The 19,611-nt window shown below is 36.8% G+C and overlaps 1 protein-coding gene across 1 annotated transcript in view; it reads left to right on the forward strand.

The window, feature by feature from the left end:
- LOC135474556 (ATP-dependent zinc metalloprotease YME1L-like) overlaps positions 1–19,611 on the forward strand; it is a 46,942-nt gene that overhangs the window by 15,772 nt on the left and 11,559 nt on the right. Inside the window, exons 9-16 of the mRNA XM_064754186.1 lie at positions 276–335; positions 836–928; positions 6,189–6,321; positions 9,175–9,237; positions 9,971–10,083; positions 11,216–11,260; positions 16,228–16,338; positions 16,555–16,706. Of these exons, the coding sequence (XP_064610256.1) occupies positions 276–335; positions 836–928; positions 6,189–6,321; positions 9,175–9,237; positions 9,971–10,083; positions 11,216–11,260; positions 16,228–16,338; positions 16,555–16,706 (770 nt within the window). The remainder of the gene's footprint in view (positions 1–275; positions 336–835; positions 929–6,188; positions 6,322–9,174; positions 9,238–9,970; positions 10,084–11,215; positions 11,261–16,227; positions 16,339–16,554; positions 16,707–19,611) is intronic.

Here is a 19,611-nt window from a genome sequence, read left to right on the forward strand (position 1 = left end):
AAAATGTTAGGGGGGTATCTCAAATGATACTGAAATGACCTGAAGTTTTACATGCATTAAAGCACAAAGACATAAGGGTCCTGTACCATCGCTGATGTTCTGTGTGCATATTAATTACTGTAATATTCCAAATTCACAATTTCAGTGCATTTGGTATTGAGTTGAAGTTTTGCATTCATTCTCCTATGGACGAGCTCTTTGATAGGAGACGTATGAAATCAGACAAATTCTTGTTAACCTCACTACCGAATCTTCTGTTTGTGTCTTTGTTGTAGGTGTATTGTTAGTGGGTCCACCTGGCATTGGCAAGACATTGCTGGCGAGGGCTGTTGCTGGTAAGAATCAGGTTATACTGTTTGTGAACACTGCTGAAATTCTGTCCCAGTTTTGCTTAAAAACCTGCTTCTACACTTTTGCAAGTTCAAGTCCAGCTCATGCTTGCTTCCTTTCTGGCCCTACGTGGGAAGGTCTTCCAGCAACCTGCTGATGGTCGTGGATTCCCTCGGTTTCCTCCCACCATAACGCCGACCCAGGAACCTCTCACCAGTGCAGTCGATGCGAGTTCAAGTCCGCTCTGGAAGGTCTATCAGCAACCTATGGATGGTCGTGGGTTTTCCCCAGGCTCTTACTGGTTTTCTCCACCATCATATAGACTTCGTCGTATAAGTGAAATATTCTTTCCATTGTAAAACACCAATCAGATAAATAAATCTTTCTTTTCTTACATGGAGTTCTTATTCATTATAAGTCGGTGCTTCAGTTTTACAAAAGTCACTGTTACATGTTCATTTGTGCAGGACAGGGCTCTATATATTTCTCTCTTTTCATTGTTCAGGTGAAGCAGGGGTGCCATTTTTCCATGCCTCTGGATCAGAATTTGATGAGATTTTCGTAGGTACAGGAGCTAAGCGTGTGCGCCAGTTGTTCAGTAAGTATAACTCTCTAGGTATTTTACAGTGTCACTTCATCACTAGGCAAATGAAAAATTAAAGATATTGTGTCTCTTTTTGTTGTATTTCAACACTTACATGTACATCTAGTTTGGTTAAAGTTTTTGGCCAGTCCTATGGTTGCAGTGGCCACCCATAGTACACAGATACCCAGTAAATGGTAGCGATTTGCGTGTCAACACCAAGAAAGTCTTTTACCTCATACCTCAACATTTTGCTCAGCTGTTCACAAGGTTGCAATTGCCTCCCATAGTACATTGATTGCCAAATGCAATTCCTGATTTGCGTATCAAAGACCTACCTGTATGTGATAAAGTTGCGCACTAACTTCCCAGTGTCTTTTACTACCACAATGGTTTACATCCCCATAACATATGAGATCACTGCACTGGAATCCTTACGCATATGATAGTCATTCATAATGGACAGTCATAATGGACAGTTGTGACAGTATAATAATTTTGGTCTTTCTTGCTGATTTAATGGCAAGATCTGGACACTATATACAGGATTCAGTTTGACGGAATTTTCCTTTTAGCCTGTATTGGATGTTGCCCAGCACAGAATGTGGTTGTCCAGGCACTTCTGTGGGAAATTTTGCATTGAAAGATAGCCAAATAACCCACCCCAAAAAAAAAAAAAAATTGACACACATTAATATTGTGAGTGAGTGTTATGGCATGTCAAATATATCACATGCCACCAGGCTGCACAGTGTTATTTTTTTCTGGTTCTGACTAAATGGCTGGCAGTTTGCGTCTAGTGCCTCTTGTATAACAGTTATGTAGCTGAAAGTGAAACAAGTGCGTACAGATGAAGCCGTGTAACAGAAGTGATGACAACTTTGAAGATCAACCCAATCTTCACAGACTTCTATCCTTACATTATAGCATTAATGAATTTGTGACAGAAATAATTCCTTACTTCAACACAACATTTTGAGAAGTAAATTTTGAACTTGTGACCACTTTTCGTACCACATGAGTTTTGACAAGATTAGCACACCTGTCCATTTCTCTCTTTAATCTGTAAATAGTGTCGCTGAGCCCTGTCTAAGAAACTAATTTCTAAAGATACAAACGCATCTAGTCAACTCCTCCTGGATTTATTTACTAATCAGATAAACTGTCCCAAAGACATTTGAGCAGTGTAAAGCTGTTAGGCATATGCATATACTGTATATACTCACATATACTGTAATGTAACATACCTGTAGCTTGTTTCCAGGTCAGCTAACACATCATAATTTAGTGCTGGTGCCAGCGAACACAGCATAACATCATGATGGCGAAAAGACTGAAATTTCCCGATAAAAATTTTGTAAATTTAACTTTATGCAGAAAAAGACATGTTTTACAAGAGGGTTCTAGTTATTGGGCTGACCTGAGGGTTGTTTTAGCAGGACATTTGCCTTGGAAAGTACATGTGCTGGTGTGTACATGTAATCTGAAACCCAGTCATCAGAGGACAAAATGGTGACGTCCAGTCCAGACAATATGTGCAGTTGACCCCCAGGGCTCTGTGCTAAACCTGATTATCCAAGCTGAGGGATTGAATGGGGATACCAGATGGGAGGAGTATTGGGCTCAGGGCTAGTTCCAGACCTTAATGAGGATAGATTTGTTTTAACTTGGTGCAGAGGGACAACACAGTAGTGTACAGTAAATTGGGACATGTCATCATGGTCATGAAATTCACTCACCCACACAATGCCAGCCAACTACATGTAGCTTCTGAGGTCTGATTTTTCCTCTGCCAGAGGCTATTTTACACTTGCCCCATAAGCGAGACAGGCATTTATGGTTGTCCTCAGGGGAATTCAGAGACGATCGGACAGCCGTTAAAATTGAGTTCTGATATAATTACAGGATAATATCTGCCTGTGACAGTGTCAATGATTCTTGTTATTATTTTTTGGTTTGGAGGTCAGTATTTAAATGTGTCACAGGACTTGAACATTATGCAGTTTTACAAACTGCTCACTGAGGCGAGCTACCGATATTCTGTGAACATCTTGTTTTGTTTTAGGGTGGGAGTACATGTAATTTGTTTCAACTCTATATGTTGTTTTGTTTGCAAGTCCTTGAGGAAGAACAGTTTTATTGTAAACAAACAGAGTTTAATACCTTTGATAAAAAAAGACACTTATACATGTATTATTATGTGGACGTGTAGATTCCAGCCTGGTCCACTGTACACCTCCCAGCTGTACACATTGGGGGAGAGACTTTTTTGGTGGTTTTTGTCAGTTGATTTATTTTCCCTTGACTGCATACATATAACCAATAGTGTGGATACAGCTGTTTGTATAAACTGCAAAGAAAAGGGAATAAGTTTCACAGTCCTTTTATTTTCCCTTGACCGCATACATATAACCAATAGTGTGGATACAGGTGTTTGTATAAACTGCAAAAAAAAAAAAGGGAATAAGTTTCACAGTCCTTTTATTTTCCCTTGACCGCATACATATAACCAATAGTGTGGATACAGGTGTTTGTATAAACTGCAAAAAAAAAAAGGGAATAAGTTTCACAGTCCTTTTATTTTCCCTTGACTACATACATATAACCAATAGTGTGGATACAGGTGTTTGTATAAACTGCAAAAAAAAAGGGAATAAGTTTCACAGTCCTTTTGTTTTCCCTTGACTGCATACATATAACCAATAGTGTGGATACAGGTGTTTGTATAAACTGCAAAGAAAATGGAATAAGTTTCACAGTCCTTTTATTTTCCCTTGACTACATACATATAACCAAAAGTGTGGATACAGGTGTTTGTATAAACTGCAGAAAAAAGGGAATAAGTTTCACAGTCCTTTTATTTTCCCTTGACTACATACATATAACCAAAAGTGTGGATACAGGTGTTTGTATAAACTGCAGAAAAAAGGGAATAAGTTTCACAGTTCTTTTATTTTCCCTTGACTGCATACATATAACCAATAGTGTGGATACAGTTGTTTGTATAAACTGCAAAGAAAAGGGAATAAGTTTCACAGTCCTTTTGTTTTCCCTTGACTACATACATATAACCAATAGTGTGGATACAGGTGTTTGTATCAACTGCAAAAAAAAAAAAGGGAATAAGTTTCACAGTCCTTTTATTTTCCCTTGACTACATACATATAACCAATAGTGTGGATACAGGTGTTTGTTTAAACAGCAAAGAAAATGGAATAAGTTTCACAGTCCTTTTATTTTCCCTTGACTACATACATATAGCCAATAGTGTGGATACAGGTGTTTGTATAAACTGCAAAGAAAAGGGAATAAGTTTCACAGTCCTTTTATTTTCCCTTGACTACATACATATAACCAATAGTGTGGATACAGGTGTTTATATAAACTGCAAAGAAAAGGGAATAAGTTTCACAGTCCTTTTATTTTCCCTTGACTACATACATATAACCAATAGTGTGGATACAGGTGTTTGTATAAACTGCAAAAAAAAAAGGGAATAAGTTTCACAGTCCTTTTATTTTCCCTTGACTGCATACATATAACCAATAGTGTGGATACAGTTGTTTGTATAAACTGCAAAGAAAATGGAATAAGTTTCACAGTCCTTTTGTTTTCCCTTGACTACATACATAGAACCAATAGTGTGGATACAGGTGTCTGTATAAACTGCAAAGAAAAGGAAATAAGTTTCTTACAGTTCTTTTCTCATCAGTTGGGGTCAGCAAATGTCTCTTTGTGTCCGTGATAACTCACACCTGTCACAAGTGTTTAAAATAAATCTGGCTGACGTGGGAGACTTGAGAGTTTTTCATCTGTTAAGGTGCTGATATCATTTGATTTGTACTGTGCTGTATAAAGCTACTGTCTGGCTTGTTTTTATGCCACAGAATTGACATTTTCTGTATACCCCATGGTTTTGCCAGCATGCTTTAAAAGCTTGAAGACTTAGGCTATATTTTGTTCTAGGTGAAACCAATCTGTTAAGCTACATGTATTTTGCACTGTCCATCATTGTGCGTTTTAAGTGTATTAATGCATAGACATGCAGTCTTGTGAGCTGGATTTTTAAAAAAAACTTACTTATCTAATTCATATTTGATACACACATTTTTATAATGACGTGATTCGATTTTCAGTGCATTTTCTTAAGTTTTAACATTTTTACAGGGTTTGGCAGATTTTTGGCTAGGAAAACTTTCTGTGTTTCATTGTTTCATTGTGAGCATGATTTCTCGCAAACTAGTGGAATTAAACAGTGGAACTTGAAACACTTTTGTAGCACATTGTTGATAAATATTGCTTTAATGTCATTTCATTCCATTTTCCAACGTTTGACAAATTTTGGACTTTGTGATTCTGCTTTTATGCTGTCAGCGTCTTATCAGTAATGTATTTTTTTAGTACTAGATAAACATCAATAATTTACATAAACAGTTTAGTGCATGAAATGAAAACCAGTTGAAAGCCTGGCATGATGAGCTTGACATTATAATTGGTCATTAGTATGATGTTACCATAGAAACTGATGAATTTCTCTTTTTTTTTTTCTTTTTTTTTTTTTGTTGTTTTGAAATTGAACAATAGAAACTTCTCATTTCACCTGAGCAATAGAACAAGTCTAACCAGTGTGCAGATGACGACGTCTCGGCTGCTGTAATGATTTATTTATTTATTTGATTGTGTTTTACGCCGTACTCAAGAGTATTTCACTTATACGACGGCGGCCAGCATTATGGTGGGTGGAAACCGGGCAGAGCCCGGGGGAAACCCACGACCATCCGCAGGTTGCTGTCAGACCTTCTCACGTAAGGCCGGAGCTGCTGTAATGAGCCATGTTATTCCCAGCATGACATTTATGACGTTGTTTACATGGTTTGGTGTGAATAACAACAACAGAAAAATGAAAATTATTGGCATTTAAGAGTTATTGAAAATTGCCATTAATATTCAAAACTGCACATTCAAGGTTAGTTTGAAACAAGAAGCAAGTCCATCATTCTTCTCCTGTAAATGTTAGCAACTGGTAATCCATTTAAAAAAGTTAAATATGCCAAATGTCTTTTTTTAAGCTTTGCGAATGATTTTATCTTGTACCCATACCTGAATTATGAGTGTACTCTTTTGACACAGGTTATTGACGGCGAAATGCGAAAACTCATAAAACCGCCAGTTTTTCTGCAAGTAATAAATGACAGAGTATCTAATAATCCATGTGTGCAGGTCTCACCTGTTTAAGATCTGACTTTATATAAGTGTGTTTCTGCTCTGTTCCCAGGTGCTGCCAAAATGCGAGCTCCGTGTGTGATATTTATTGATGAAATCGACACTGTTGGGGCTAAGAGAACAAGTTCGCAGATTCACCCGTATGCTAATCAGACAATAAATCAGCTTCTGTCTGAGATGGATGGGTAAGTGGCTAATCACCCTGACTGTGCCCCTGCCTCCCCACCTCTGCCTCCCCACACCTCACACTGATACACCTGAGGATTCAGGCCCGCAGTCCCGTTCACCTGGCCGGGGTAATGAGTTTTTCAAGATCAGGTTTTAAGTGTATGGTTGATTATGAAGTGGTAATGTCAGTAACTGGATTGTGACCATGGAATATGAAAACTGATCATAGTATCTTGTCCTCTCCATCTACTCAAAAAGATTTATGGAATCAAATTCCTTGTTTTCTTTTGTCTCCCTTGTCCAAATGGATAGGGGCAGTTTGATAACAGTGTTGCTATGTTGGCCACAGAGTAAATATTGAGGATATTGCACAGTGAAGGCTGAACACCAGAAATAATTTTTGAGTAAGAAGTTAAAATCATGACCTGAAGACACAAAGGGTAAAATGGGTTATCATTTCCACCTTTCATGAGGAAAATGCTTGGGGTATTGAAGCTTTCTTTGTGCAGTATTATAGTTATTATTTATATCCTGTCTGTCATGATTTTGTCTTTTTGAACGAGTCAAGGTCTGGAATGTTTTTAGCTATAGACCTTCACAGACATTTGTCTGTTATGTTGTCATAGGTGTCTGTTTTTTTTTTGTGAGGTAGAAATGATAGGCAACTAAACTTGTATTATGACATGAACCCAAAGAGCTTGGACCCAAATGTCCTGACACAAAATGTTTTTTTTTTTTTTTGACGTCCTGGCAAGTGGGTGTGAAATATCAAAACGTAATAAAAGTAAGATCTAACATAGTGAAGTATCACTTTAATACGTGAAAACATTGCTCATATTTCTTCTTTGCTTAAATGAGAAATTTGCGTAATTAACTCGTACAGTCACTGGTCATGCTTGTTTCTGAAACGCACAGATTTTATGATAGATGTAGACTTTGGAGTGATCACCTTTGTTCTGATTTTTGGCACATTATTCTGTTTTGTTTGTTTTTTTTTTTGAGATATGAAAACCAACATGGTCATATTGATTAGCCTTAAATTAACTTGAGTATGACCTCAAATCTAAAGTTAACTCCTTTACAGAATATATATTTGTGACCAAAGTAGAATCCATGCATAAATATTGCACGCATGAAATGATCAATAATGTATTAATGTATCAATAATGTAAAGTTGATAGTTCATGATACATTTCCTGAACATGTTACATCTGATTCCATGAAGATTTGGATGAGTGTATCAGGCAGTGCATACGGGATTATATAATCAACATTTGCTTGCTCCTCAGAGACGTACTGTCAACATCCACACAGTTCATTTAGTCATTTTCTAAAAATGAAAACAAAAACAAAGGAGCCAGCACAGTGTGTTGTGTGTTTATGTATGCTAAACGGTATTGCATATCAGAGGTATAGTGTTATAGAGTAACAGTTGTTGGAGTGACCATCTGATAAGCAAGAAACAGGTGTGCCGTCTGTAGTCTCAGAGTCATAACCATAAAAACAGTACCATTGGCAATGTTAGCCCATTGAGCTGGACAGTATGTTCATCTGCTAAGCCAAACACACATCCCCTTTTCCTCCACAAGGAAAATTTCATTTATCTTTACAATTTGAGCCTGATTCACTTAATAGTATTGGCTGAATCTCCAAGACATGGGGGGTTATTAAGCATGTTAAGACATCAAAATCTGCATTGGTGAACCCATTGTTAACAATAATCCAGCTGTCAAACTGGCATCTGCCATGTTTTGTACTTGAACCTCTATCAAGGTACATGTATGTGCTGGCTGTTTACAGGACTTCACAATCATAGCAAAGTAGCGCTTGTACCATCTAAGCCAACGAGGACCGTTGTCAAGTTTATTTGCAAATAGAAATTCATGATAACTATATACATTTAAAACCAACACAGTTGTCAAAATTATTATTATTATAATTTTTTTTTTGATTGGTGTTTTTATGCCGTACTCAAGAATATTTCTCTTACACGACTGTGGCCACCATTATCATTGGAAGAAACTGGACAGAATCCATGGGAAACTCACGACCATCCACAGGATGCAAAATATTGTTGGAACCAATCATTTCCATGAACAAAGCACAGTAACATTATCAGACATAGAGGTGTTGATTGAATTAGAGTTCTTAGATGTTTCTTGAATCATTTTATACAAAAACTAGCAAACTCTGTTCCAAACTATAGTGACAACCTGTAGCTGATGTCCCTCTGACTTGTGAAAAAAAATTTGTCAAATTTGTCAAAGCTCTCAAAGAGGTCATTTTTACAGGTAATTTTTAGATCTATATTCACCACCATGACCTTCTCTTTAATATGTTTGTTATTATCGTGGAAATTCAGTAGGGCCCATCAGTACTTTTAAATCTGTTTCTTCCTGTATGAAAGATATATGTGAACATGAGATAGTTCTTAAGTAACTTCCCAAAATTCGATGGTTTTACCCTTGCATATCATATAAGTGTAACATTCCAGAGTTTAGCTTTGAGTGATTGTTAGATAAGTAAGTAAATAAATGAATAACCACACATGTGCATGGGTGTGCAAAATTAAATCACCAAAGTTCCAAGATTCTTTTGACCATATTTCACATTGAAGTGTCAAGCACTGCTGCAACGTTAGAACTGAAGATCACTGGGTTTTTTTTGGTTTAATTTTTGTTGGATTGTGTTCCAGTAAGAGTGGCTGTTATCTTTCAAGATGTGCTGTTTATGATCCAAACAATATTTTATTCATAAATACATGTATGTCTGGATATGTAACTCCAGTATGAAAGCTGAGGGCTCTTTGGTTTTATGGTCTATATATTGTAGAAAAATCTAATGAAATCCATCTACTGGTGTTTGTTTAGGTTCACTCAGAATGAGGGGGTGATTGTCTTAGGTGCCACAAACAGACGAGATAACCTAGACAGGTGAGTTCAGGGCCATGACATATATATTCCCTACAGTTTTCTGAAATATTAAAGTAAATTTTTTTTTCTTTTTTGGAAACTTTTGTATTACATGTGCAAGCTGTCAGTTTTTATTCGTATGTAGATTTCTTGTGGGATCTGCTTACATGCCTCCTCTCACAAAGCTGACTCCAATTGTATAAGTACAGTATTTTTGAGTACAACAGAAGAATTGCATCTGGGTTTCTGGACAATCAGTCAGCCATGGATAAGCTGCTGCATAGCTAAGCAGGGGGTATTGCCAGTGTATTGGCTTCATTTTCAAAGGAGTCCTAATGATTCAGTAGCTGACAACAACAACAACTTGTGGGAGACCTTCTCATAATATCTTTTTGAGATAAATTGCATTCCATTAAAAACTGTTTTTAAAATGACTAACTATCAATTTATCTGTGAAATTTATTATCTGAGGTTGATCATGGTCCCAAGCTCAGCCTTGCCTTGTACTCTTGTTTTCATTGTGCAAGTTGTGATGTTGGTTTCAGCCTCACAACGACAAAGCATCCGTAAAAAATAGGCTTCAATTGGCTATATATAAATATATAGGCATTGCCAAGGATTTGTAATGAGATAGGTGTATGACATGAACTCTTATAGTTTCAGATGTAAGGAAGTTGAAGTAAGCTACATCATAAAATTATTTTTTGTGTTTCTCATCTTTTGTTTAACTTGTTTGTGTGATCTTTGCCAACAGAGCCCTGTTACGACCAGGTAGATTTGATGTGGAAGTGCGGGTATTCCCACCAGATTTAAAGGGAAGACAGGAAATCTTTGAACATTACATTACCAAAATCAAAGTGGATGCAGGTAAATGATGGCAGTAGGGAAGTAGAATTTAAAAGTCTCCAATTGCTGCTTTTATTTAATTGAATAGCTGATCAACATCCTTCTGTACCTTAATTAAATAAAAAATTTCCAGTACTTGGGTTATTGTTTGTGAAGTGTCATAGATGAAATTGTTAAGCGGTTTGAGATGACTTCTACCAATATGGCATGCATGTAGGTCTCATGTGAATGAGTTCATCAGTAACTTAACAAAGGTGGGGGGTTTACTGAACCTTCCTCCATCCATAAAACTGTTTACCATCATGTATTATAGTAATAATTCTTGAGTATCGTATTAAACAGTCAACTAAATGTGAAGAGATCTTATAGGTGGAGAAAACAAAAACTAAAAAAGTGCGAAAAGTTAGTTGTAAAGGTGGTCTTCAGCAATTTTTTTTTTATTTTCCTTTAAAGAGAAAAAACATGAAAATAATTTTGTTAGCTAGTATTTGGGACCACCGTTTAGTATATATGTATTCTATGTGTAATAATGTTATAAATGATGATGTATCACATGTAGATATATTTGCACTGGAATTTGGTCTTTTCAGCTAAGAAATGTGTTCAGCCTGGATTTTTATCACGTTCATATTTTTAATATATTCATAAATCTTATCATAATTCAGAAAAAATGCATATGTTTGGATATAAACAACAAATTTACATACAAATATATTTATTAGAGATGCATCACATCCTTACGCAGAACATTATTATACGATGATGATAAATACCAAAAAGTGGTCCCAAATAACCGCCATGATAAAAAAATATTTACAAATACCATTTTTTCCTGGAAAAAAAAACAGTTGAAAACAACGTATTAAAGACCAAATTTGCAAGTAAGTTTTGAAGCTCTTTCATCTGAGTTTAGCATTATGTTTTATGTTTTCTTCTCCCTTTAAGACGTTGCGTAACTTAGAGTTGGCATGATGCTGGTAACTACATACATTGTCTTGATTTGTTTATGTTAGTGAAAATCACCAGTTTGAACAGATTGTATCAGGATGTGATAATCCCACTTATAACTGGCCTCAAAAAGATACTTTCATATGAGTACGCAATTAAATTTGAACAGTACATTTTGTATATGGTCATGGTTCTCTTATTGTAGACATTGACACTGAGAAGTTAGCTCGTGGATCCACAGGATTTACAGGTGAGATTATTAACTTTAGGTTTATCTCTAACCTTGATAATGTGATGTAATTTTTGTCTTCCAAATTTCAACTACTGGTTTATTTTGTACTCCTAGACCTATTTGGCAGGAGGATACAGCTGTTGTCATGTACATCTGTCTGTGTGTCTGTCTGTCTGTCTGTCATACCTTCCATGCTTATCTCAAGAAACATCATGCCTGTAAAGCAAAGCAAGCCAAGCTTAAACCACAAATGCATAAAAGGTAAGCTTAGAACCCTGTTGAATTCAGGTGTGATCATTCAAAAAAATTGTCAGTTCAAGCCAAGTCTCATGCTCATCGCTTAAGAGCTGACAATTTCTAATATCCCAGCACCGTAAGTTGTATTACATATGAAAAATATGTAACAATTAAAAAAAACATGTTCAGCATTTTATAAATGGTTGTTGTTTTAAATGGCTTGTACCTTTAATAGCTGAACTTTTGTGACATTCCAGGATTCATAGAAGTCAAAATTTTACGAACCGAAGTTGAGCTTTGGGCATTGGCTAAATTGAAGTCAAAAATTTTTTGACCAACCTATGTGGAATCTGAATTGAGTTAAAATATTTTTTTTTTTAACAAACCAAAACAAATTTGATGTTGTACGTGTAGTGTGTAATTTTCTATAGAAAAAAAAATTAGGTTCCTAAATATAACAGTCACTAGCTGAGCACTCAGTAGTCCAACAGTTTTCCTTTGTGAACAAGATGATGCCAGTAAAAGCATGAGAGCATTAATATATTATGTGACCATTAATATATTATGTGACCATTAATATATTATGTGACCATTAATATATTATGTGACCGATGTTGATGAATTGAAACCAAGACAGTGTGAAGTATAACAATATAAAATAGTTACCTGAAACCAGGTACGTGTATGTGATGTCAGCAAAATTTGATAGCTTTCCATCCTGTTAATACAAAGATATAAAAATTTATAGGTAAAAGCATTTTTAGAAAGTGGTTGGTGTGGTACAGGTAGATGAAGGCCTTCATTCATTTGACTTTGATTGTGATTTTGCTGTATACAGTGATCGATCTTTGATTGAGGTGAGAAAAAACAGAGAACAGACATCAGCATTATGTTAGACTGGTGCTAATTTGCCCCTTAAGTCCATCGTCATGCATTTTCTCAATTTGGACACAACCTTGTCATTTTTGCAGACTATGAAGCAGCTGTTTCTCTTGTTGAGTATTTAGCCTTCACAGTTTAGTTTGTCAGCTAACTGATGTGATGAAGCAAAGTGAGAATGAAACATCAACTAAGCTGGTGTCAGGAAGGTCTGTACAATGAGACATTCTCTAAACATATAACTACATGTATTTGTATGAAATCCACACAACCAAGTTCATGCATGAGATACATAATATAGGGTCACAATTGAAGACTCATCCTGACGAGTTCTACATGTGTGTAGTGTTGTGAGCACTGAACACACACCGCTCCCAACTTTACATGAACTCCACTACAGAATGGCTATAAATTACTGTTGCTGTAGATGATATTACAAGCAATGTATCTCCAGTACTTTACCAGTGTGTAGTTCTGAAAATGTATAAATACAACATGTACCTCACTATGTTATATGTTAATTTACCATAAATATTAACTGATTTGTATGCCAGTCAATTTAAGTATATATTTGAAAAGGCCAAAAGACACGTGTATAAATGGCTACAAAGATGTTCTGATCAGTTTGATGAAAAGTTAACTCTAGAAAGAATATCATTGGTTTTTAAAAGTGGTTGATTGTTTTTCGATAATTAGAAAAAAAAGAATTGCTAGAGATTGGATATGAGTGCATTTAAATGAAAGAGTATGTGTATTGGTAGCCAGATAACTGGAGCGTAATACTGAAAAATATATATTCAGTTTGCTTTCTTGATGCTGGTGTCTGTTACTTTTGGATAGTGCCTTCTTATCAGAAATGTTTTCAATTCAGATTTTGGGATTAAAGCTCTTTACGCTCTTTAACAGTGAAGGTTATGTTTGGATCCAGGTTGTTTAAGGCCTTAGGCAGGTCTGCTATAATGCCATGTCGCTGATTCCAAACGATTAAATAATAGCGTTTGTTGGTGTGAGTTTGGTTCCCATTACCAGATTGCTATACCCAGAATTGGGCCATTATTTTCATTTCCTAATTCAAAGGAATTATTTTTTAAGATAAGTTGTATCCTGATTAGTATAAAAACTTCACCGAAGCATTTGTTAATGTGGTCTGGATATGAATAAAGCCAGTATCTGATGACTTTAGTCCTATGGTCATGAGAAATCTTACTCGTAAAGATTTGTAGCATCTTACATGTAAGTAAGGAATAGTTTATCATCATAAAAAACATTTTATAAGGATATCAATGAGTTGAGTATATAGGTGATGAGTAGTGACTTGCGAGACAATAATAGGGCAGAATTCAAGATCAGTTGGGTCCCTTATCTTAAAATATACAGAATTATGTAAGTTCAGTTGATGCGTGAATTTTTGCTACACCATATAATGGACTGGTTTTGGACTAAAATTTTCTTAGATAATCTTGTGGCCTCCGTGGCTCAGTTGTTTAGCCCGCTGGCGCTGTGTAATGACCCAGGAGCCTCTCACCAATGCAGTCGCTGTGAGTTCAAGTCCAGCTCATGCTGGCTTCCTCTCTCCCACCATATTGCTGGCCACTGTCGTATAAGTGAAATATTCTTGAGTACAGCGTAAAACACCAATCAGGTAAAGCTCACATTTACATTTTACATATCACCTGTCAGAAGTCAGGTTTATGGGTGGAGGAGATTGGAGTGCCTGTTGCTCCTACTTCAGTAGCAAGGAGCTGACAGACTTTCCCACAAGTGATATACAGTTGATCTCCGATGCACTTTGACCACTTAAAATCCCATACAAACGCAGTTGAATCTTTATAGTCCAAAACTGCTATGAGAAAAGGGGGGTTGAGAGAACTCTTGAGGATTCCATGCCCGAGTCTTGGATTATAGCCTGAGCCTTGGCCATCACCCACTCACTTGGTTTGTTCTCTATACCTGTGTGGCAGGGGTCCTCCTACAGCCCTACTCTACTCCTCCTGCTGGTTGGGAGAGTTGCGGGGACAACAAAGTTGGTTGTGTTGTTCATCTTTGTATGTATGAATGTATGTAGCTTGACTTCACAAACAACACAATGTTTTATGTTGTTTTTTATGTATATTGATGTATTTATTGTATTCCCTGTAAAGGCACAATCAGAGAAGAATAGTTTCATTATAAATTGGCCGAGCTACCTTCAATAAGTAATGATATTATTTTAATTATTATGTAATCTTTGCCACACTTTGGTGTAGAACAATAATGTCATTTTACACCTCCTGTGGAGTCTACAGTTTACAGTTAAAATGCCAGGATTGCAAAGTGTTTCAAAAAAAAAAAGGGGCATGCTTTTGTGGCATGTGTTATATACTAGTTGACATGCTTACATCCAAACATGCAGAATGATGAGATAGCAGGGATGCACCTGTATAGGGTAATTCGGGAGCAGATGACCTTCCCTTTTACTGGCCGGCTGGATGGTAGTTTGTGGGTGATTTGACTATACCCTATCGTGATCAATCTGCCAGGGTACATGACAGGGCACAGGTGCGACTTTGATGGCACTTTAGCAAGGCAGATGATGGATGTAGAAAGTTGAAAATCCCTCCAGATATATGGCATGATCCTTGTCTTACTTCTAGCACATTGCAAACTCTTTCATTCCATATGTAAACGTACAGGTATAAGTGTACCTGGAAGTGTGTAACCATTTTATACCCTCACGTGATAACGTACCTAGTTTATTATATGTATAAGGTGAAATGTCAGGATTTCCTTCACTGATGAAAGTGATATTTCACATTTTAGATATAACTTTTGTTATTACATTTTGATACTTCACACTCAGGTGACCTGGTGTCCTAAGAGCAATGTTATATTTGTATAATGTTCCATTCTGAGCTCAGTGAGATATGAAACCCTATGCCGTGGACGAATCAGTCAAAATCAAGCAAGATGTGTCACTTGAAAGAAGCTAGGTGAATTACACTTTCTTGCTGCTATGATCAGATTAACATCTAAGGGCTGACTCATCATTTCTTTACTTTGAGTTACTGATTTGAACTTCTGGTTACTGCAGCCATCTTTCAATGCAAGTATCTGCAAATTGATTGCCGTTAGTCAGTAGCAAACATTTCCAAAGTATATAATGATTTATAGTTTCCAAAAATTCCTATCAGAGAGAATAGCAAATTGTACAGCAAAACTGTAAGTTAAAAGATTTGGAACACAAGTAGAACAGCTTAAAGTATCTAAATTTTGTTTTTTTGGAAAATTTTATATCATGAACTCGTGAGAATCAAGATTTTATGTCGTACATTTCTTAATGCCAGATATCCAGGATATTTAACCCAAAACGCATTTTACCTGATTCTGAGAATTCTTATTAAGGTGTTTCAGCTCCAAAAATAATATTTTGTGTTATTTATGTGTTCCCTTCTCTTTTGGATGAATTGTTGGGGACGTATGGTATACAGAGTGGTAAAGACTTCAGAAATGGCACTTGTTGCTGCCTCGCTTGGCGCTTAGCACTAAGAGGTTAGAGTAAGGAAACAGGAGTGGTAGACATGGTGTCACTATAATGTGACTGAGTGGGGTGTCATGTCTGGTGTCTTCGACATGATACTTCAGTGGAAGCAGAGCTTTGTCAGCGTGGGTTTGCCCTGCCACAACAAGACACTGAATATGTACACACACCTAATGACTACATGTAGCCATATGACTGAAAAATGGCTTCATAGTACAAGGTAAAAACCCAGATAAACAGCGGAGACAGGAAGATATAGAGAAATCTCCTACATTGATGGGAAATATTCTTGATTACAATGTAAAACACCTGTCAGATAAGTATAAAATTTAATTTGTGATGTGTTTTTTAGGTGCTGACATAGAGAATATGGTGAATCAGGCAGCTCTCAAGGCAGCCATGGATGGGTCAGCCCTCGTCTCCATGAACCACATGGAGTTTGCCCGCGATAAGGTCTTAATGGGTGAGAATATACAACAAAAAAAAAGTTTAATACACAAATTGAAAGTTTTTGGCTTTCAGTAATAGTAAAGGCACATGGATTACATGTGTACATTTACATTCTACATGTGGGACCAAGTTCCACCAGGTATTTCAGCTAATAAAATATATCATAACTGTCTGCTACATGTTCTTAGTTGTACGCTTTGCTGATGAAAATTTCTCATTTTCCTCAAAGGCCCTGCCAAGAAGACACGCATACCAGATGATGACACAAACTGGCTGACAGCGTACCATGAAGCTGGTCACACAATCGTAGCTTACTTTACCAAAGATGCGACACCTCTCCACAAAGTTACAATCATTCCCCGAGGCATGTCATTGGGCCACGTAAGTACTGAAATCGGCTGACAAGCTGTTCAATGTGTTCCATATTTAATAAAGAAAAGCAGAGCATCCACCATGGAACAATGGAATATTCTTGTATTGCAGAGCATCCACAATGGAATATTCTTGTATTGCAGAGCATCCACCATGGAATATTCTCGTATTGCAGAGCATCCACAATGGAATATTCTCGTATTGCAAAGCATCCACAATGGAATATCCTCGTATTGCAAAGCATCCACAATGGAATATTCTTGTATTGCAGAGCATCCACAATGGAATATTCTCGTATTGCAGAGCATCCACCATGGAATATTCTCGTATTGCAGAGCATCCACAATGGAATATTCTCGTATTGCAAAGCATCCACAAAGGAATATTCTCGTATTGCAGAGCATCCACCATGGAATATTCTTGTATTGCAGAGCATCCACCATGGAATATTCTCGTATTGCAGAGCATCCGCAATGGATTATTCTCGTATTGCAGAGCATCCTTAATGGATTATTCTCGTATTGCAGAGCATCCACCATGGAATATTCTCGTATTGCAGAGCATCCACAATGGAATATTCTTGTATTGCAGAGCATCCACAATGGATTATTCTCGTATTGCAGAGCATCCACCATGGAATATTCTCGTATTGCAGAGCATCCACAATGGAATATTCTCGTATTGCAGAGCATCCACAATGGAATATTCTTGTATTGCAGAGCATCCACAATGGAATATTCTTGTATTGCAGAGCATCCACAATGGGATTATTCTCGTATTGCAGAGCATCCACCATGGAATATTCTCGTATTGCAGAGCATCAACCATGTGAATATTCTTGTATTGCAGAGCATCCACCATGGAATATTCTGGCATTGCAGAGCATCCACAATGGAATATCTGCCTAGTGTTATTGTGCTTTGTATGTATGCAAAACCTGAGCTCAATATGTGCATTCATTTTTCAGACATCACCCCATAACATTTTCCTTAATATTGGTTTTATTGCACACAAGACATTAACTCAGGAACTTTGTAGTGTAACTGAGAAATGTTAAGAACTCATTTGATTTTATTTATTTATTTGTTTGATTGGTGTTTTACACCATACTCAAGAATATCTCACTTCTACAACAACAGCCTGCATTATGGTGAGAGGAAGCTTGGCAGAGCCATCTGCAGGCTGCTGCAGGCTATCTCTCATGTGGCCAGAGAGGAAGCCAGCATGAACTGGACTTGAACCCTGGGTCAGTGCGCTGCACTGGCGTGTTAACCACCTTGGCCTTGGATCCCCCCCCAAAGAACTCATTTGAAGATCAAAATATATGTACATAGACATGAAATAAATAACTTTTTCTATAACTGTCATCTTGTATCACATTGCCTTATCAGGCTGTACAAAAAGCTAGACCGCAGTCTATGATGAAAAACGTATGCAAAATCTTTGTATAACTGTTACAAAAGTTGCTCCTAATCAAAGTTTTTCAACTGACATTGTTTTTTTGTTACCTGAGTAACTAAAGAATGAAAGAAAATGTAATCAACAGCCGTGTATTCACATCTTTGATGGTCTGTGTCAAATTAATTGCCATACACTGCAAAATTCCTGTCTTGTGTGCAATAGAATCAATATTGAGGAAAATGTAGGGTGATGTCTCAAAAATGAATGCACATAATGAGCGCATGTTTTGCATACATACAAAGTACAACAACACTAAGCAGATATTCCATTGTGGATGCTCTGCAACACGAGAAAATTCCATTGTGGATGCTCTGCAATACGAGGATATTCCATGGTGGATGCTTTGCAATACGAGGATATTCCATGGTGGATGCTCTGCAATACGAGGATATTCCATTGTGGATGCTCTGCAATACGAGAATATTCCATGGTGGATGCTCTGCAATACGAGAATATTCCATTGTGGATGCTCTGCAATACGAGAATATTCCATGGTGGATGCTCTGCAATACGAGAATATTCCATTGTGGATGCTCTGCAATACGAGAATATTCCATTGTGGATGCTCTGCAATACGAGAATATTCCATGGTGGATGCTCTGCAATACGTTAATATTCCATTGTGGATGCTCTGAATGTGTGTTAATTATCAAGTTCCTTACCATTATGTCTCTCTTGTACATTAGAATCCACGTTGACGTAAATAAGTCTTTCACGTATTGAGGTGTTGGATTGTGTTCATATATCTCATAGTGGTGAGCTATTTTCTGCCTAATGCTACCAAATCTATCAAGTTAATTTACCTATTTGTACCACGTGAACTCAGTGACTCCATTCACGAGTTTTGTTGAAAAATTACATGTATGTATGTTGTTACCATTTCACTGTTGTATTTTTTCCCTCTAGCTATGTAAGAGGAAACATATTGTGTTTGTCTTGTTTTTCATCTCCTTTAACCTTGTCCAACATGTCTAAACCTTATCTCCAGAACAACTGAGTAGGACCCTTGCATGAACGTTAATGAGCAAGATGTGTCTGTCCACTCATTTGGCCGTCTCTCAGTTTGAGGCTTTCTAACGAGGTTGGAATTAAGAAGTGGTCTTTTGGAAAATGCTGGTTGTTCATCATTTTATGGTCGGATCATCTGGTATCTAAGGAAATGTGCACCCCTTTGTGTAATCATCATTTTTAAAGAAATGTACATATAGGTGCACCAACTGCCAGCCTTAAAAGAGCTATTTTTGTTGATTGTGCAGAAGCCCTTTATGTTTGAGCAGGAAAAAATCCTTCAGATCTATTTGCAATGTATACAAAGAGGTGGTCCGAAATACCCACCATACAAAAATGTTTTCAAATACACTTTTCTCACGAAAGAAAAAAATGGGAAAAAAAAATTTATTAAAAACCAAATTTGCGAATAAGTTTTCACATGCTTCCATCAGATTTTTGCATC

This window comes from Liolophura sinensis, chromosome 1 (genome assembly GCF_032854445.1).
Source record: "Liolophura sinensis isolate JHLJ2023 chromosome 1, CUHK_Ljap_v2, whole genome shotgun sequence".
NCBI lineage: Eukaryota > Metazoa > Mollusca > Polyplacophora > Chitonida > Chitonidae > Liolophura > Liolophura sinensis.